We start from the raw sequence: 20819 nt of genomic DNA on the forward strand, positions 1-20819 counted from the left end.
TCGCCTCCCCAAATTTCACCCTCCCTACAGCTCACGCCTACATTTACAGGGATTTCTCAACTCAGAGTTGGCAACCCTAAAATGTTCACTGATTAATTTTAATATTTGTACTCCAACTTTCCTTGGAGGCTCAAGGCAGTTTACGGTGTCACATTAAAAAACTTACGGAATGCAATAAAACCCAAAGTAGCCCCTCCCAAGTGCCTGCAGCCTACATCCCATTAAAAGCCCTACCAAGTCAAATGACATCAAAGCTCCTCCTAGGCATTTTTTAAAAGATGGCGCCCCTCCGCCATCTCAGAGAAGCTATTCCTTGGGGAAGTGGAAGCTATGACAGAAAAAATCCTGAGCGTATCAGGTAGGGTACCTTAATCAGGCAAACAACTAGGAGGTGGTAACCTGAGGACCATGACTGGCACATGGGGAGAGACAGAAAAATCTCACCAATAAAAAACAAGTGAAGCGGAGGAAAGAGCCAGAATTCTCAACGTCTGTGTGATCACACAGAGTAATAAAAGCCAAATGGAATGCCTTTGAAACAAAAAGTGACTTCGGTATCCAAGCGAAAGTAGACAAATATTTTCTGGTCTTCACAGAGTATTTCTAACCCCTGTCTTTCAGCCAACGGACACATGTAACCTTCGGAAGAAACAGCCATCTCACGCCTTAATAGTCACCAAATGTCTTGCAAAATAGGCAGCTGTTCACTCTTTCCCATAATGTTTCCTCTCTCTCTATTTTTTTTGCATCTCCTCCTCCTTTCCCTTAATAAAATTATGTCTTAAACAAAAGATGTTTATTGCCTTTAATGAGTTCCTGTGCATGTGGCAATTGGGTTCAAGATGCAATAGTCCTCTCTTTTCCTAATTTTTATGAATGATCCTAGTTAAAACCTAGTATCTATTCATCTTGCTCGGGGAAGGAAAAGTATAGATTGAAAAAGTACTGGGCAAATGTTTTTTATTTTCCTCTTCTTATTTTCTTGCCATATGCCTGCCTTTCATTAGCAACATGTAGTACAAAGGCGATGCTTATAATACCACCATCATACAGGGGACAGAATGATGCTCCCATTCCATTTTTCAGGCTGTTCTCCAGTTCTCCCTGGTTGCTAATGATTTTAGGATCCCCAAATCCCTCATGAATACTTAGGCAATTTCCGCACATCAGTAAAAATAGCGTTACGCCAGCTGAATGGCAAAGCACTACATTTTATTGCACTTCCCAGCCCCTCCTCATCTTTTCTGCTGTCTTGCCTTTGTCTGCCGCCTTTTAATGCGTCTCACACTCCACATCTACTGCTGGAAATGGTGGAAGAGAGCAACGCACCTTATATGGGTTGTGCTTCTGCCTGTCAATCAATCCAGGCAACCAATCCCCTTTCTCCATATTTTCATAGAATCATAGAATCAAAGAGTTGGAAGGGGCCACACAGACCATCTAGTCCAACCCCCTGCACAACGCAGGATCAGCCCTAAGGATCCTAAAGTATCGAAGAAAAGTGTGTATACAACCTTTGCTTGAAGACTGCCAGTGAGGGGGAGCTCACCACCTCCTTAGGCAGCCTATTCCACTGCTGAACTACTCTGACTGTGAAATTTTTTTCCCTGATATCTAGCCTATATCATTGTACTTGAAGTTTAAACCCATTACTGAGTGTCCTCTCCTCTGCAGCCAACAGAAACAGCATCCTGCCCTTCTCCAAGAGACAACCTTTCAAATACTTAAAGAGGGCTATTTTAAAGGTCCCACAATGCCTGCTAATTTTTTTTAAATTGTGCTTCTCCATTAAAATGCCTATGCATAGAATCATAGATGCTTTTTGAATGCCATCCCTTTTGGGATCACAAGTCCTTGTTCCTGATTTTGGGGTGGGGGGAGACAAAAGGCACACAAAGAGGCACACTGTGTGTTACAACTAGAGCATATCTATCCTCAGAACCCTTCATGAGACAAGTAGCATTGTTCCAGTATTAGGCAACATTTGCATAGGTGTACTTCCAAACCTCTCCCACTCATTGCCAAATGATGCACTGGCGCATAATGGTGCATTCAATCACTTCTACGGTGCAGCTCAAGAAACATCTCTGAAAATGTGTAATTCCAGCTGATGGAGTGAAACCTTCCTGTGTGCATGTGTGTACGTGTGCACACCACTCATCAGAAGTTTGGGAAGCACCGCTCCGTATAAGGCCAAAGTACAATTTGAGTAGATACATTTTTAGATCTATAGCCTGTCCTATCCCAAAGAAAGTATATTTATATAGATTTCCTCTCATTAATTCTGATAGCCGTCTTTCAGCTGAGGAACTGGGACATTTGCAGTGCTGTGCTAAATGGAGTTATAACCTTCTAAACTGGCGGACATTTAGTGGGCTTAGATGGGTGTAACTCTGTATTTAGGACTGTGATAGTGATCGTTACCTTGCTCATGTACAGGGGCTTTTGGGGTCGAGACCCAATCTTAATTGACCACATGAGCCCTGGAATACGTTTGCGTCTAAATTGAATTGGGGACTCAGGCTCAACTCAGATGCAATGCCAGAGCTTGCAGAGCTTAACTGCGGCTTGTCGCAATCAATGGCTGAACTGGAAAAAAAGAACCAGGATTCAGCAAACCAGAAGGTGAAAACGAGCTGGACAAGGTTTGCAACATGTGGTTTTTCAGTGGCGTGTGAATGGAAAACTAAGCCACGAGGAAAAGCTGGATACCAATATTTGAATTAATTAACAAAGGATCAAATGATAGCCAAATGGGACCTCCAGGTTAAGAGGCAGGATGCCTCCAATGGTCAGATGCTAGGGAGCAGCCAGCTGAGAAGGCTGAAGGCACAGGGCAATGCTTGGGAGTCCTTGTGGGAAGTGGGACGCAGGACTAGATGAGCCAGCATGGCTGCTCTTATGTTCTAGGATTACGGCTACAAGGCTACATCGATCCTTGCGTCCTAATGGTGCCCCGCTGCTAGGGAAGATCAAAAACATTTTGCTGCCTATGACGGAAGCTCTGAATGGCCTTGCCTCCTTGTGCTCAAAATATAACGACAGTGAACCCAGTCATACACAGTTTGCTCCTTCTTGATGGTGCTCCAAAACCGTTGTTTGAGCCTGGTCCTGCTAATGCTAGATGTGCCCCCCATAGAAAACCCCTCAATCTGGAGCTGGGAGGGGTGAAGCGAGGCATCGGTAACCTGCCACTCCCAAATGCACATCAGAACTCTACCGTGTCCCCTCGCGACAGAACATGAATGCACATCAAGTTTCATTTTCTGTCAAGATGGTCCCGTTTACGCTGCAAAGGCGAAAGGAACATGGCTTGGTAACTCCAACAAGAGATGACGCTCCATTGATTCACACAAGACTCTAGCCACAAGAAGGCTTGATGCAAATATTAATTTATCTCTAGCAGGCCTACAGCTAGGTTGTTAAGTATTATGCTTTTGTTTTGTTTTTTACTGCAGTTTGCCTGCTCCTTTGCTGAAATCTTCAAGCCAAAAATAGCTGCCACCAAACAAGGAATACTTCCTTGCAAGCAAAGCCAGCGGCAAGATCTATAGCATGCCGTACCATCTGAGCTTCATGCTCACAAAATGAGTTTGCAGATTAAGGATATAGTGCCTCATCCTTTATTACTCACGAGATCTGGCCTTTCCCATAGGTTTTGCACTTTGTTGCAATTTGGGAATTCAGAATTTATAGTGAAGTGATAAACAATGAGTTAAAAATGAATTTCAGAAAAGAGGGTGAGGATGGGAAATTGCACCATGGAGGATAGTTTCTTTTAACTTTACTGTGGAACACCAGCTCAGACCTGTTGGATGCCTAGCTTGGTAATAAAATAGACATAATAATGTGCATTTCAATCCTGAAGCATGCTTATGCAGAATTAAACCTAACAGGTTCTATTGGCTTTCCTCCCTCCCAAATATATTTAGGATTGCAGCCTTTAGTCCTAAATCCTGATAGCTTCTTCCACCTTCCCGTCAATGGACCAATAAACTTGATTAGACCATATAAGAAGCAGTATCTCATCTAAGCATATTTTACAAATCAGTAAAATATGAGGGGGTGGGAGATAAAAATTATCCTGAATGACAGGGCATTATTGAGAGATAGAGACACTTGTACAACGTGACAATACTTTTCTTTTTTAAAGGGCTATAGAGGTAGGAATTAGCCATTTTAATTCACTCAAAGTCCATTTGAGTGGAGGCCACCAGAGGACTGGGGCACAAGGAAGAGGGAGCATGCAGCCCAGACAATGACAGCTGTATGACACCCCTTCCCGATCTCCGAAAATCTGTCATCTGGACCCAGCCCAGATTTCCTTCACTCCTCTCTTAAACAGACAAAAACAGCCCTGTCTCAATGAGTCACATTTTAAAAGCTTTCAAGAAGAAGAAGAAGAAGAAGAAGAAGAAGAAGAAGAAGAAGAAGAAGAAGAAGAAGAAGAAGAGTTGGTTCTTATATGCTGCTTTTCACTACCCAAAGGAGTCTCAAAGTGGCTTACATTCGCCTTCCCTTTCCTTGCCCCACAATAGACACCCTGTGAGGGAGGCGAGGCTGAGAGAGCCCTGATATCGCTGCTCGATCAGAACAGTTTTATCAGTGCTGTGGCGAGCCCAAAGTCACCCAGTTGGCTGCATGTGGGGGAGCACAGAATCAAACCAGGCTCACCAGATTAGAAGTCCGCACTCCTAACCACTACACCTTCTTACTTGTGGATCCTACTGATTGGCCCTTCGGCTGTTGTTCAGCTCAGCCTTTCTATCTATGGCTATGATTTCTTAGCTACCAGACTGGTGATGTTTTCCCAATCTTCTCCCTCTCACCGGGTCTGTAGGCTGAATGACCCATGATGCTTGGGTAGTTCTGTGATGGTCAGGGAAGGTGGCATAGAATTGCCTGCTCTGGGTCACACCTTGGAAGCTAAGCTGGGTTGGTACTTGGGTGGAAGACCACCAGGGAAGACTTTGTAGAGGAAGGCCGTCGCGAACCACCTCTGCATCTCACTTGCCCCGAAAGGCCTTTGCAAGGGTTCCCAGAAGTGGTCTGTGACTTGATGGCACTTTACGCGGACACAGCTCTGTGATCTCCTCCCCCACACACACACAGAGTTGTTTTTTTAACAGAATGCAGCTGCTGAGGCTGTGATGTAAAAAGAGAGACCGAGCTAGTTCTCTGGAGTGGCGACAGACAGTTTCCAAATAAATAAATATGATGAGGAAAAGGCTGTTTTGCACCTTCCCCTTGTGCTATTTTCCTGAAAATCATTAACATCAAGCTGCTTTTAACCATCATTTGCATACTTGCAACAAGTAAAGTAGCAGTTGGCGGCATGCAAGAGAAGAAGAGGTGAAATCAGCAATTTTGCTCTCCTGTGGCCATCCCATCCCTTTTAAACAGCGGCCGCTAGGACTACATTCTAGTAAAGAAAAGTTTTGGGTACAAATAATCAGAGAAGTAGTATCCTTAATCAGAGATGCTTTGGGTTAGATTTCATTGGTACCAAGTACACAGCGCATAGGAAGAGTACAGGCCAATACTCATTATGGCAGAGACTAATTGTCAACTAAATTAAAAATACAGCTAATGAGGGGGAAATATCCAAACACCTAAGAGATCCATCCCCAGATTCAAATTTCATATCAATGCTTCTGATGCCCAAAATTGTACAGCCTTTTGAATTTTGCTCCATTAATATTGCACCACAAAATGCCTTTTCAACTAAATTTGAAATCCCATATAAACATCATATGAACATCATAATTCAGTTAAATTTTGACATTGTGACACCATCTTTTAAAAAATAAAACAAAATTGAATACATTCAACATTTGCTATGCTTTCAAATAAAAATAATCTTTGATTATATTAAATCTATTTAAGTGCTACTATTGTTGACACAGGTATTTTTAGATTTTTAGATTTCATAAAATTTGCCCCCAAACCTTCTTGATTATGGTTAGGATGACAGGGGATGAAAACTGAGCATATTTTGAAATACAGAGGGAAATTATACTAAGGTTGATTTTTGATTTTCCATCTTTGATATTATGAGCGAAAATCTGTGTTTCAATTTTGCTTCTCCCTCGTGGGAATATAATTGGCAATTTTATTTCTGTTTCTTTGCACTGGATTTTGTTATTACAAATCAGTGAATCATCAACATTCTTAACTATTTGGATAAATCTCATTGAATAAGGTATAAAGAAAATATAAACAACATATAAAAACTGTACAACAGATTTACCACCAATCCAACAAATCAGCATCTGGAGGACCACAGGTTGACTACCCCTGCCTTAAGTCTTTCTAGCACCGAGGTGCTCAAAGTTTGATCAAAGGTATGTAAAAGGAATGAATGTGGCAAAGTGAATTGACAGATTTCCCCATCCCCTTCAAACTTGAACCTGGGACCATCCAATGATACTGGGTCACACTGAGTTCAGAGACAAGGAGGAGTACTTTTCATTGGGTTGGATTCTGCAGATCTGTTCTGTGAATAACGGCACTGGCCCCAGGGCAAGGGTGGTTTTACCAGAGGAAAATGCTGCTGTACACAGAACTGATTTGTGGGTTGCAACTCCCAGTTAACATGGGAACTAGTGAGGAAGGCAGGTTGTAAAAGTCATGCATTTTAAAAATGATACCAATAAAAACCCGTAAAAACAGATTCAGGTGGGTAACTGCATGGGTTTGAAGCAGCAGAGCGAAGTGAGTCCAGGAGCACCTTTAAGACCAACGAAGTTCTCTTCAAAGTATAAGCTTGCTTGTCACATTTAAAACAGCTTTCATCTGGGATCAGACAAATCCATCATTTCTCAGTGGCTATTTGCCGCGGCAGCTGAGCAGAGTCATGTTGCCAGGTTGTGCGCCTCCCCCTCGTGTATTAGAGGCTGGAGAGACACATCAGCAAGCTTTCCAGAGATATCTGTATGGCAGTTAGTAGTTTACCAAAAATTTGGCTTAGACAGCCTTCAGTTTATCCAGAAAGGCAGTTCTTAGGTTGTTTAAAAACAAACAACACCCCCCACCACCTCTTTAAAAATAATTACAGCACAAACTTTTAGTAAAATTCTCAACAGAAATCTAAAGCTGCCTGTGCCATTGTTCCAATCGAAGAAAAAGATGCAATGAGTCATACAAGCGAACAAATACAGCTGACAGCCGGATGGAAATTAGGGACCAAACTCTGCAGTCTTTTATTTCCCCTTGGAGAATACATTTAAAATAAGAATGGCATAGAAAGGGCCTTTTAGGTATCCCTTCTAGTGTAAACCTGAACAGGTATTACTGGATTCTGTCATCTGTACTGGATCTACACCCCCCCCCCCAATTTCCTAAATGTCCTTGCAACTTCAGGCACAGAAGAGTTCCCTGTTGAACTGCTACCCAACATAGGGTTGTGAAAGGCACAGGAGACCTGCCAGGAAAATGCAAGAACACTTAGAGAGAGGTCCTGAATAGGTTTACTCAGAGACAAGTCCAATTATGCTCAGTGGGGCTTACTTCCAGGGCAGGTATACTTAGACTACAGCCTGAGTTTTGTCAACCACAGATTGACTGTTGCCATTAAAATCAAGCAACTAACACCCACCATCCCCAAGTATGAATCCCTTGCCCATAAGGATTACTAATCTAGCTACTGAAAGCATTGATAACTATCTTACTCCTACTGTTATTATTTTAACTGAAGCCCCCATGAGGTTCCCACCAGCTTAGCTACGTGCAAGGCAATGCAGATGTCTTTTGGCACAGAGCTAGTCTGATGCTTTCCCTTTGCATAAGAATATGAATTCGATTCTATGATGGAGTGCAAAGCAATACAGAAATATCAAAATAAACAAAAAATTTTCAGACAATGGATAATTAATGCACAAAGTGCCACCGCAGGTAATGGGGCTCCAGTCCTGGCTGTTTTGGTAAAGCTTCAGAGAAGAGGATGGGTCTCTAGGGAGTTGTGAAAATTTAATATACTCTCCAAACTCAGAGGCAGTACACCTCTGAAAGCTACACACTGCAGATAAACAAAAGGAGAGTGCCATGGTCTGTTGGTGGGTTTCCCAAAGGCATCTTATTCTATACTGCATGGACCCCTAGTCTGATCCAGCAGAGCTCTTCTTACGTTCTCGCTATGGGAATACACGTGGAGAACTAAGAAGAAGCAAAGAGCCAACAAATTGCATTGCTAGAGCCACAAATTCAAGAGGGATTTGAATTTATACATCCTAAGCAGGAGTCCTTCTCTAACAGAGGTTCCAAGGGAGATTAATGATGCAGTCACTGTAAGAATAAGACAGAACCTGCCTTTCAACGAGAAAAAATATCAAACCCCCTATTTGCCAAGCATTGTGCTTGCCTATCACCAAGTTTTAAATGCTCACTTGGATCCTTTATATTCAGGCAAAGTTTATACGCCAGAGAGTAGTCAGTCACTCACTTCCAGCCTGGCCTACCTCACAGTGTTGTAAGGCTAAAACAGAAGAAGGAGAGTGAGGCAAGCCATTGATGGAGAAAGGCAAGCTATAAACAAGGAAAATTAACAAAGGGGACAAATAAAGAAAATACTCTTGCTAGTTCCTGCTCAGGGATCTTGCCTGGGTAGTCCACATGGGTATGGAGTCCAAAATAACACCTGCCCCCTACTCCATATGCATTCCTCCACAGAAATTTGTGGAGCAACAATGTTTCTTTTCAGCCCAGCATGCCTCCCCTGGGGTAATGAACAGCATAATAAGGGTCATCCTAACCGTCAGAATCAATACAAAGAAAAGATCCAGGAAACTGACCAAAGGATTGCAGAGATGAAAGCAGGACAGATAAAAGCATAAACCACAGAGAGGACTGTAGCTCCAGGTAAGAGTGGTTGGTGGGTCCAGGTTTCTTCTGCCACAGACATCCAACATCTCTTGGAAAGGGTCCTATGCATTTTGGAATCCTTCAGTGGACAAAATCTTCCCTAAAGGAATATTCAGCCCGGAACTTCTATCAAGAATTGCCCATTCTTCTGTCTACCAGGACACTCAGCAGGGGACAGGCTACAGCTGAGAAGCAGTAACAACAAAAACCAGACGTGAATTGCCTGCATCAAACTGGCCAATGGCCATTATATGACTACCGTCGCTGATTTTCTAAGCCATGCAACAGTAGAAACAACCCCTCCTTGAGGGACTCCCATACACGCATAGGTACATCAAAGAACCCGGAAAAGAGTGGCCTGGTAGAAGCACAACGTTTGCCGTTTCCCGCCGTCATGGGTTCCCTTTGAGCATCCTCCAACATACAAGAGGGAGGGGGGACATTCTTTCCTCTACCACCCGGTTTGCAAAGTGCTAGCATCCCATCTGAAAATGTGCCAATAAGATTATTAAAAGAGGCTGCAATGCCTAAGCCCCCTTGAGCGACAAACAACAACGGGGCTTCCTGCCTTGAAGCAGAGGAGGAAAGCTCTGTACTCACCACGCAAGAAGGTTGGAGAATAAGTCGTAAAGGAATCAAATATGTTGTTGGAAGCCATGACCCAGATCTAAGACCCAGAATGTCTCCCAGCCAGTCTTTGTGGTTTCCTTGGATTGCCCCACTCCTCTTGGGGAAGGGGGCAGGGGAGATTTCAACTGAAATGTAAAAAAAAAAAAGTAAAAGAGAAAGAAAAAAAAATCCCCACAGAAGATTTGTGCCCGTTTGTAACCAAGAAGCTGATTCCTTGTCACCACAGGAATGTTCAGCCACAAACTTCTCAGTAGAAGCACATGCATGCTGGATCGTCATTGGGACAAACAGGGAAGGGAAAGAAAGCTGGGATATACAACCCCCCCACACACGTCCACACCCCAGACAAGCCTTGGAAAGATGGAAGAGGAATGAATGAATGAATGGAGCGGAACTCACCTTGTGCAAGCTCAGAACATACAGCTGGTGTGGAAAAACACGGGGAGGATGGAACACCTCCCGGCTGGGGCTCAGGTACTCTTCCAAATTGCCAATTGCAGCTTGCTTGTGGTCCTGTGGTTGCCTGTGAGGCCTGAAACAGTGTTAAACACAACCCTACTTCTGAGAATCAAACGACTCTAGATTATGATTCGTTGACTGAGAGAGTCACCTGATGGGTGATGTCACCAAGGCCTGCAAGATCTTTGTGGCTTGTCTTTGTCTGTCTCGCTTCAATTTAATGGTTTCAATTTTTATTTTTATTTTACTTTTTTATATATTTTTTTTGTTGGTTTGCAGGAGGCCCTGTTGACTCACTCGCCACTTCAAGCAAATGATATCAAGAGGCTGGATCTGGCCACTCTTTGGTTACAAATAATCTTTGGTGCGAATGCAAAGGAAGACAGGACTGGAAGGAGTAGCCCACATAACCTCGCGTGGGTTTTGTTTTCTCAACTGCTTTGTCCCCCTTCCATGTTTACCACTCCTTTGTCTCTCTCGTTTAAAAAAAATAAAAATAAAAATAAAAAAAAGCTCTGCACAGCTTTCGAACTCCTCCAGCTCCACGACTGCTGACAGCCGTTGCCAAGACTCGTTCCATATGTGTTGATGGGTGGTTCCTTTCCAGAAGGATTTTCTGTGAATTAGTATTAAGGGGGGAAAATAGGAAGCACATGCGGCAGAACAAGCTGAGCTGGCTGAACAGTGGCTGTTCCTAAGCCTTTAAAGGCATTAAGGCAGGGATAGTCAAACTGTGGCCCTCCAGATGTCCATGGACTACAATTCCCATGAGCCCTGCCGGCATTCGCATCTGGAGGGCCGCTATTTGACTACCCCTGCACTAAAGGCATAGAACAGCATCATCCCCTCCCACCAAATAAATGATTCAGCTCTCCAGCAGCAACTGATGGATGGATTTCCGAGTCAGAACACAACCAGCAAAAGATGAGCATTCAGAAGCCCAAGACTCACATCACATATTATATATTTGCTATGGGGTTGCTGCATGTCTAGTCCCCCTACCCTAGAACCGAAGAGAATCTTCTAGAGAGGGGCAGTCTTAGCCAGTGTGCAAACACGGCAGTAGCCTCAGGGACCACGCTGAGTGGGGACCCCGATGAGTCACAACCCCGGTGGTCAGCACTTGTGCCAACCCTAACCTCTGGCAACAGTGGTGGTCCCCACTGGCCTTGTACAGGGTGGACTGGGATCACATCTTGCCTGGCCCCAGTGGGGGAGAGGGAAGAGATTTTGAGGTGGGCCCATCCTGATATTCTAGCAGTTAATGGCATATTTTGGCCCTTCCACATGACATCACTGAGCCACCATTGTGCTGCCTGAGTCACTGCCTTAGGTGGCGACAGCAGCACAGTGATGGCAGCTCAGTGGCACGGTGGCTCAGGAGGTGCGGTAGCAGCACCCCCACTTAAGAAGTGTTCAAGGTGGGAGAGGGAGGGCAGAAGTCCTAGGTGATTGGGGAAGGGAATGGCTGAGTGGCAGGCGGGCAGACCAATGGGGTGGGAGGGGGGAGAAGGAGAAGAAGGGATGGGGGTCTGACAAACAAAAAGAGGAAGGGAAGGAGGCACTTGGGCAGCGAGATGGCAGCAGCTTGGGCACTGGAAGTTTCTAAAAAAACACTAGAGAGAACCTTAATGGAAGTTGAACTGATACATGGGTAGGGATCTGCCTCCCTTGCCATGCCCTCCACTGGCCAGCTGTGTTTGTGTATATATTTTTTGTGTAATATGTATGCATAGCAACAAGTATGGATTGCCACACGTAGGTTTCAATTTTTCTAAAAAAAACCCTACTAGACCAACAAACATCCAATTGGTTGCCTCCATTGATTGACAGGCTGAGGAGCGCTGAGTAAAAGAGCGTGCTGCTCTCTATTGTGCTTTTCTCGCTGCTAGTGAGGAGGGGAAAAGGCGAGACATGGCGGCAGGAAGGCTTTAAAGTGTGGAGGGGAGAAATAGCACAATTTAATATCCTGTTATTGTGGGTAGGAGACATCATGCAACTTGGCCCTTTGTGCAGAAATGGCCCTTGTCTAACTAACCCATTAAAGTTCTTTGAGGGGGTGAACAAACATGTGGAAAAGGGTGACCCAATAGGATATATACCTATACTTCCAGGAAGCTTTTGATCAAGTTTGTCATCAAATGATCCTAAGTAAACAGCAGTCATAGGATAAGAAGACAAGTCCTTTTGTGGATTAAAAACGGGTTAATTAACAGGAAATGGGGAATGAATATAAATGGGCCGTTTTCACAGTGGAAGGTGACAAGCGCTGGGGTATCACAGGGTTCAGTACGGCAGTGGTCCCCAACCCTTGGCAGCGGGCCGCGGCTCCCCACCCCCCCTGCAGCGAGAAGCTCACCAGGCCGCGAGCAAATTGGCCACTGAAGCACATGCACAGCAGGTCCATGCATGTGCGTTTGCGCAGGGGCTGCCGCGCATGCGCGGGCCCCGGATCGCCCTCTCCTCCCACTTCTTCGCAGTGGGCCACAACATGAAAAAGGCTGCAGACTGCTGCAGTACGGGGTCTGGTGCTCTTTAACTTGTTCATTAATGATTTGGAGCTGGGTGTAAGCAGTGGCGTGGCTAAGTTTGAGGATGAGACGAAGCTGTTCCGGGCGATGAGAACCAGGGAAGACTGCAGGGCACTCCAGGGGGATCTATCGAGCTTGGGAGAGAAAGAATCAATGTGGCAAATGAAGTTCACTGTGGGCAAGTGCAAAGTGATGCACACTGGAGCCCAAAATCCTAATTTAAAATATATGTTGATGGGGTCCGAACTGGCGGTTAATGGATCAGGGGAGAGATCTTGGAGTCGTGGTAGGTAACTCACTGAAAATGTCAACTCTGTGAGACTGCAAGAAAAAAAAGCAAATGCTATGCTGGGAATTATTGAGAAGGACACTGAAAACAAACCAGCCAGAATCATAATACCCTTGTACAGAGCGATGGTGGGGCCTCATTAGGAATACTGTGTACAGTTCTGATCACTCTACCTCAAAAGAGACACTTTAGCACTGGAAAAGGTACAGAAAGGGGCAACTAAAGTGATGGAAAACTTTCCCCACGAAGAAAGGTTAAAAAGGCTAGGGTTCTTTAGCTTGGAGAAATAGCAATTCAGGAACAACATGACAGAATTATTTTTTCCCTTTCTTACAATATAAGAACTCATGTGTACTCAATGAAATTAATGAGCATGAAGCTTAGAACCAATAAAAGGAAGCACTTCTTCTCCCAAAGTCATTAACATGTTAAATTCAAGGCCACAGAATGTGCTGGTGGCTTCAAGCATAGACAGCTTCAAGAAGGGAGCAGAGGTCTGTTGGTTTGGCCCAGTTGGTGCACCTCCTGATGGGTTCTGGCCACTGCATGACACAGGGTGCTGGTCTGCCATGGGCCACTGTCCTGCTCCAACATGGCTTTTCTTATGTTCTTAGGCAACCAGGAGAACATCTGATGAATAACATTTTTCAGAAGACCCCCAAGTGGGCCTTGGATATCCAGGGAGACCATTCTGAGGTGGCAGTTATAGAAATGGCCCCCAAATGACATAACTCATCGGCCTGTTTTTTTGGAACCAGGATTTGGACTGAACTGAGAAATGGACTGCTTGGTAATGATCTCCAGAGGTGAGGGGAAATCATCTCCAGTTTCCCCAGAACAGAGGTTAATTGTCTTCAAGGCAAGGACGAAGCTAAGGCTTTGAGGTGTGGGGGAGAGCCATGGTGGTGATTTTATTGCCCCCCAAAGTGGAGGAAAACTGCAAATGGGCCTTTAGTATACCCCATACTGTTGACCATCCACCTCAGCGAGGCACTGAGAGGTGCTTGTAGGGCTTCACAGTGTCTCCTTGTCTCCTTAGCCAACTGCAGCATTCACTCTCCCTTTTCCCCTCCAGATTCCCCCTTTTCCACATTGTGCGATGCCGGCTGGCCGTGTCATACCATAAAAATGCAGCGCTTCCAAGACTGCAAGCCATGTCCGCAATCCCTTTGATAGGCCTTCCACTCAGAGCCAAGGGAAGCCATGGTGAACCAAGATGACTGGGCAGAAAAATTCCTCAGGCCTGGCACAGAACTGAAAGCAGAGGTATGTTTTTCCCCTCATAGATCCAGAATGCATAAATACCACAAATTCTGTGTGTGTGTGTGTGTGTGTGTGTGTGTGTGTGTGTGTGAGAGAGAGAGAGAGAGAGAGAGAGAGAGAGAGAGAGAGCGAGAGCGCAAAAGCATTCCTTATTAATATTATTTTAAAAAAGACATTTATTCTGTGTCTGCTGGACACAGGGTTGCCAACTTCCAGATGGTACCTGAAAATCTCCCGCTGTTAAAATTGATCTCCAGTGTCTCCGGTTTCCCTGGAGAAAATGGCTGCTTTGGAGGGTGGACTCTATAGCGTTATGCCCTCCTGAGGTTCCTCCCTGCCCCAAACCTTCCCCTTTCCTTGCTCCACCCCTCAAATCTCCAGGTATTTTCCAACCCAGAGCTGGCAACCCTACCGAGTCATTTTGGCAGAAAATTGAAGGGCCAAGACTTGGTCTTGGATTAATTTATTTTCTGACTAATGCTGCATGTTTAGGTTTTGAACATGCACATGCAGTGCACATATGGCCACACTTGTTCAGGGGAGACTTCCTCCTAAAAATGACCCCCTCGATATCCTTCTGAAAAAAAATTGGCTGCCCTCATTTATTCATTTAAAGTGTACTCCTTTTTGGTGGGAGAGGGGAAAGAGTAAGGTGGAAAATCTAGGGCCATTCCGCACCGGGATCAAACAGCCCCTTTCCCTTTAAGGAAGTTTAAACACACACACACACACACACACACACACACACACACACACACACACACACACACACACACACGTTGCAACGAATATACGTTGATTCGTTGCAACGGAGAGACCCATCCAGCTAGCAGGTGGTGTTTGAGCTGCCGTTTCATCGTTGCCACGCTCCCCCCGAGTGAACCCCCCCCCTCACGGGCGCGATTTTCGGCCGATAACAGTGTGAAAATAAAGTGAAAATAAAGTGAAAATAAACCAGCAAACAGGCTTGTGCTTGGTGACTTTAAACAGAGGGGCTGCAGCCAGGGAAGCCTCGCTGGGTAAATGAAGGCTCGCTAGTGCGTTGATCTCCGCTCGCTCGGAGAAAAAAATGGCGATCGCTTCGCCGGAAGATCAGAGGAGAGAGCCAGGGGGAGGGACTTTGCAGAAACTGCAACAATGGTAACGCACAGAACTTTCCCGCTAGTGTTGCAGATGGTTGCAGGAGTGTAGCGCTTTCCGGAGGGTGAATCCACTTTTTGGGATTTCCCTGAAAGCGCTACAACGAAGCGCTTTTTGCAGATCGGTTTCAGGAGTGTTGCAGATTGTCAACAACGTTGTGCATAATGGCAAAACTGTAGCGATTTCAATTAGTAACCATTGTGCTATTTTGGACGAATGCGGAATACTTACTAGTTTCTCCCCTTCAACTTTAAGGAAAGCCTTACCTTCTCCGCGACCCCAACTCAGCAGCGGCTGGTGCAGCAGTAGTGGCAGTGTGTGTGGCAGCGGCACAACAATTGAGGCGGCATGGAGGTGGCCATTGCTATGGCTCCACCGCCACTGTCGGTTGCCGCCAGCCGCCGCCTCCGCCGCCCACCACCACCACCACCCACCGCCGCTGGCTGCCACAGCATCGGGCAACCTGGCGACCCCGGGCAAGGGGCCAAGCGACCCCAATGTTGAGAACCACTGCATTAGAGGATGCTATGGTGGGGCAATGGGCTGGCTAGGCCAGTGGAAGGGAGCAAAGTGCAATGCTCTTTGGGGGATATACTTGGAGAGCCGGTCTCGCCTGTCAGAACCAATATCTTAAACCTGATCTGGAATTCAACTGGTAACCAGTGCAGCTGCTGGAGGATCAGTGAAAAATGTGCCCTCCATGGGGTCCTGGTAAAGCCTCTGTCTGTTGCGCTCTGGACCACCTGCACTTTCTGGATCAAGGTCAAGGCTAGACCCATGTAGAATGAGTTACAGAAGTCTAACCTGGAGGTGACCATAGTGTGGTTCACTGTGGCTAGGTGTTCTAGGGTAAGATAGGGAGCTAGTAGCTTCACCTGGCATAGATGAAAAAGTGCTTTAGCCACCTGTACCCCCATAGTAAGGGAGGCATCATAGATCACCCCCAGATTCTGGATGGCGTGTGCTGCTGCCAGCTGCACCCTGTCAAGACAGAGGAGAAGTGCTTCCTCTTCTGGTCCTTTCCTAACCAAGCGATACCCAGAGATGCCAAGTTAGAATCATTAATACATCTAAGTATTTTAATGTTCTGGTCCTGTCTTTTCCTGTCCGGGTTGCATTACAATCCTTTGTTCATTAACTTTGACAGGGGACCCATGAATTTTCTGTGGTACTTTCTTTTTTATTAACCCTGCATGAGCTTGGACAGTCAATATGTGAACGGATTTGCTTTGCTTCTAGCAATGTGTTCGGAACTGGGAGACTGACACATTGGATTAGGTCTAGAATCATAGAATCATAGAGTTGGAAGGGGCCATACAGGCCATCTAGTCCGATCCCCTGCTCAACAAAGGATCAGCCAAAAGCATCCTAAAGCATCCAAGAAAAGTGTGTATCCAACCTTTGCTTGAAAACTGCCAGTCTAAAAATGTCATGTAAAGTTCTCTGGTACAGTATATAGATAACACATGGGATACCCATCAATTTCTACACCACATAATATACACTTGAGGTTGACTCCATGCGCAAAAGTGGAGGAGTTAGATTTTGCAAGGACACACCCATAGGGAGAAATGCAGTGATCTAACCCAAGAGCAGAAAATGTCATTGCCAAAGAAATTGATGGTGGTGCTGGAGAAGCCCCCCTCCCCCCCCCCCACACACACAAAAGCCAGGCCCTCGACTTTTAAGACAGAATTAAATCAAACATTCACTGCAAAGACTGCATATCTCAAATTTAGCACTTTGCATACTGAATTCACCAGCTTCTGTAACCAAGCAGCCAAAATTGATATGTATTCTTACAACAACAGTAAAGTAACTATATGTTACTGTCACATTCTGCAGATGAAGTAGTAAAAGAGCAACTATTTACAGTAGGTTGCCAACTCTCAGATTTCCACCCCAGGACTGTGGAGCTCATTCCTTAAGGTGGTAGGTTGAAATTTCAGGGCTGTCCAGCTTAGTGAGCACCTTCTAAGACTTCTCTGCATGATTACTTGGAACTTGGACTAGAAACTAGTATGTGATATACCATCACTAGACATTTCACTGCTTAAGTCTTGGGGCTTGACATTCTGGAGAACTGGCAATCCTATTTCCCTAAATTTATCTGACAGGTTCCTAGCTGAACCAGGGTGTAGTCTGCATGGGACTTTTTACCCAGTCCCATTTTGAATGAATCTCTCCCGTCTACACTGAATTTGATTTGCATTTTGATTTGGGGTGCTTTAAATTTTCCCTCTGCAACATCCATGATTGATTCGTAGTGATCCTACCTTTTCCCCATGATATCCAGAAGTGGATATAAGCCTTGATATCTGAAAAATTGGCATTAGTAAATGTGCAACTCTCTGCTTTTTGCAAATTAACTCTGCCTTGTGCCTAGTGGCTCCAATGCTGTAACAAAGCAGTCTTCCCTGATTGGCCAGGTCAGTTCAAAGTCATCCTGGATCACAGTTACAAGGCTTCCTTTAAAGCAGTGGTCCGCAACCTTTGTTAGGCTGCAGACCGCTGTGCCAGGGTGCGAGGAGAGGGCGACCCGGGGCCCTGCCCATGCGCGGCAGCCCCGGCGCAAACGCGCATGTGCGGACTTGCTGTGCATGAGTGTTTGCGCCCCTGGATGCAAACGCGCATGCGTGGCAAATCTGCGCATGCGCGTTTGCGCCACCGGCATGCCAGCGGCCGTGCTCCCTCTCCCCGCCCCTCCAGGCCGCAAGGAAATCGGCTGCCGAAGCGGCCGATTAGCTTGCGGCCTGGCAAGCTTCTCTTCCCGCCCCCTCCCAAAGCAAGAGGCTTGCCGGGCCGCAAGCTGATCGGCCACTTCGGTGGCCGATTTGCTTGCAGCCTGGCGAGCTTCTCGCTGGGGTGGGGGGGGGTGGGAAGAGGAAGCCACGGCCCAGCGGCCCAGGGAGCCGCGGCCCGGGGGTTGGGGACCACTGCTTTAAAGTGACTGCGCTCCAGAAGCCCAAACTTCTTTCAGCAGAGATTTGCCTCTTGTTTTTTCTCCCCCTCCTCTACTGTCTCTAGTCCTCTATCCCACCCTCGTTCAAGAAAAGAAAGAGGCTCCTGCTGCACTTGGTTCTCCCCCCCCCCTTTGAACTTCCCCAATTGAGTGCAGAATGCTTTGTGTTTCAATGGGGGGGGGGGATAGAAGAAGACCTGAGTTCAAATTGATCTGAATTCAGCAGGATCCACAACAGAAGAAAAAAAATGTGCAGAATCAGCCCAGGATTTGTTAGACTCAGCTCAGCTGATACAGCTATACAGAGTCTTCAGTGCATAGAGTGAATCATAGGGTTGGCAAGTTAATTACCAGGTGATGCTATTTGCCTCCAGTTTGCTATAGTGGTTAGGAGTGTGGACTTCTAATCTGGCATGCCGGGTTCGATTCCACACTCCCCCACATGCAGCCAGCTGGATGACCTTGGGCTCGCCACGGCACTGATAAAACTGTTCTGACCGAGCAGTGATATCAGGACTCTCTCAGCCTCACTCACCTCACAAGGTGTCTGTTGTGGGGAGAGGAATGGGAAGGTGACTGTAAGCCGCTTTGAGCCTCCTTCGGGTAGAGAAAAAGCGGCATATAAGAACCAACTCTTCTTCTTCATACCATGAAAAGAAGAGCTGTTTTGAGGCCCTGCTTTTTACTACTTGAAGGAGTCTCAATCACCTTTTCTTCCTCTCTCCACAACAGACATCCTGTAAGGTAGCTAAAGCCGAGAGAGCTTTGAGAGAACTGTGACTAGGCCAAGATCACCCAGCTGGTTGTATGCAAAGGAGTAGCGGGGAATCAAACCATGCTCACCAGATTAGAGATCACAATTTTTTACCATACCAAGCTGGCTTCTATAACCCATTTCCAAAACTTAAACTTTTTTTCTCCAGGTTGCTGATGGTCTACTGGGCCATGTTCTAGACTTTGATGGCAGACATGAGATCCTATAGAGCTGCCAATCCCCAACCGTTACTTTTCAGAATGCTAGTATGCATGTATAGAGAGCAAGGGTGCCATACCTCCTGCATGCATTTAGTGTACATGCACTAAAAATTCTAGCAGGATAGTGCGGCAAGGTCAGTCAGAGGTCAATCCTGAGTAGCTCTACACACAACAAAATCTCGTGTTACTCAATGGGACTTCTTCCCAGGGCCCATAATATTGCAGGCTCAGTCGTAGCTAGGATTCTTTTTAGCACAGGCATATTCAAAGGTCCGCTCCTCACTAAAGCTCACCTGGTACAACAGGGATCAGACTTTGTGCTGTGTTTTCCACCAGCAGAAGGTTTCAAACAGCCCATTAACTAAGACAGGACGGATGCAATATTACAATTTGAAATCCTACTGGAAGATTCTCCATCCCTCCCCCTATCATAAAGCAAGCCTTCAGAATCAAAGATGGGCACAGAAAGAGGTCTGGGTGCAAGCTGTTTGCTGTGGCCATCCTCCCAACCAGTATGGCACAGGAAACCACTAAGTCGAAACCAGAGGTTGATACTGGGCCATCTGTTCTCCCTCTGCTTCCCAAAAGGGCCTGGAGCCAAACCATGGAGAACCTGATGTTCTTCTCTGGGGGTCAGGACTGGCTTGCTGTGGTATGTCTTTTCCTTTCCAGCTCTTGTTCCTTCAGCCCATAAAGGGGCTTCTGAGAATTGTAAACCCTGTTCTCCTTCTTACCCTGCAGTTTCTGCTCAAGAAACATCTGGGATCTGTCCAGGATACTGCCTTGGTCAGTCGTCATGCCTGGATAGAGATTCTCCCCTTTTGGACAAGAGCAGATCATGGCATGGTCATCTTACCCGTACGCATACCAACTTGTGTCAAAATACAACGTGATGCTTTTAAAGACTGATAGGACTTTAGATTAGATGCAAGATGGAAAATCTGGGTAGTTCCCAGCAGCAGCAGCAGCACCTGAGGGGAAGGTGTGTCCCAGTTTATGGTTTCATCTACATGGGTGCGAGTCTTGGGTGCAATCCAGCTCAAGGTGCCATCCAGCTAGACAGCGCTGCAGCTATGCAGAAAACATGGTGGTTGAGTTTCATTTCCTTCTGCCTTGTGGCCCCTTTTGCACCTGCACAGCTGGCAAAATAGGTTCACGGTTCACGGACGGTTGGGTCAGATGGTTAAATGACCTCCAATACAGGGTTAGGGACTCCCATAAGGCTATGCAAGAGCAGACATGCACAAAATAACATGGATAATGTGGACTTAGACAAACAGCAGGATGTGCCCCCTGTCTAGGAAGTTTAAAGACGACTGTTCTAGTGACATCTTCCCAGAGACATCTGATTGGGCAGATGTCCTGAAGAAGCCCATGGTCCAATGAAGAATAAACAGGAATGGTCCCTTTTCCCCTCTCTCAGCTGCTCTCAGCGTGCTGTGCCTTCTGGAACATGCTCATTCTTATCAGGCTGGGTTTTGTTTTTTGAAGGGTTGTATTTTGTTTGGCTTACACATTCACATTTTCCTGTATCCCTAGAAGGGCCGCCGTGTAGCTTTTCGTGTGGGTGGCTTCATTGTCCAGGTTTTGTCATCCCCACTATACCTATGCTGCTAGGAATAGTGGCAAGCTGCCATGAGTCTGAGAAGATGGGGCGGGGCATAAACATTTTCAACAAACAAGCTGGGGACTGGCTAGGAATTGTGGGAGG

General features: G+C 46.0%; 1 protein-coding gene and 1 long non-coding RNA gene across 5 annotated transcripts in view; one reads left to right on the top strand and one right to left on the bottom strand.

The window, feature by feature from the left end:
- RUNX3 (RUNX family transcription factor 3) overlaps positions 1 to 11195 on the bottom strand; it is a 135060-nt gene extending 123865 nt beyond the window's left edge. The window contains exons 1-3 of the mRNA XM_077337642.1: positions 10900 to 11195; positions 9889 to 10021; positions 9460 to 9614 (exon numbers count right to left, since the gene is read on the bottom strand). Of these exons, the coding sequence (XP_077193757.1) occupies positions 9460 to 9517 (58 nt within the window). The 5' untranslated portion in view covers positions 9518 to 9614; positions 9889 to 10021; positions 10900 to 11195. The remainder of the gene's footprint in view (positions 1 to 9459; positions 9615 to 9888; positions 10022 to 10899) is intronic.
- A 91-nt stretch (positions 11196 to 11286) lies between these two features.
- Positions 11287 to 20500, top strand: LOC143839041 (uncharacterized). 4 transcript variants are annotated; one of them, XR_013231549.1, is made up of 3 exons: positions 11287 to 11332; positions 13844 to 14034; positions 19850 to 20500. It is a non-coding gene; the product is annotated as an uncharacterized LOC143839041 (long non-coding RNA). The 4 variants fall into 4 exon arrangements; XR_013231547.1 differs by having other exon boundaries at positions 11289 to 11369; XR_013231550.1 differs by having other exon boundaries at positions 11317 to 11396.
- The last annotated feature ends 319 nt before the right edge of the window (positions 20501 to 20819 follow it).

Source organism: Paroedura picta, chromosome 5, assembly GCF_049243985.1.
Source record: "Paroedura picta isolate Pp20150507F chromosome 5, Ppicta_v3.0, whole genome shotgun sequence".
Taxonomy (NCBI): domain Eukaryota; kingdom Metazoa; phylum Chordata; class Lepidosauria; order Squamata; family Gekkonidae; genus Paroedura; species Paroedura picta.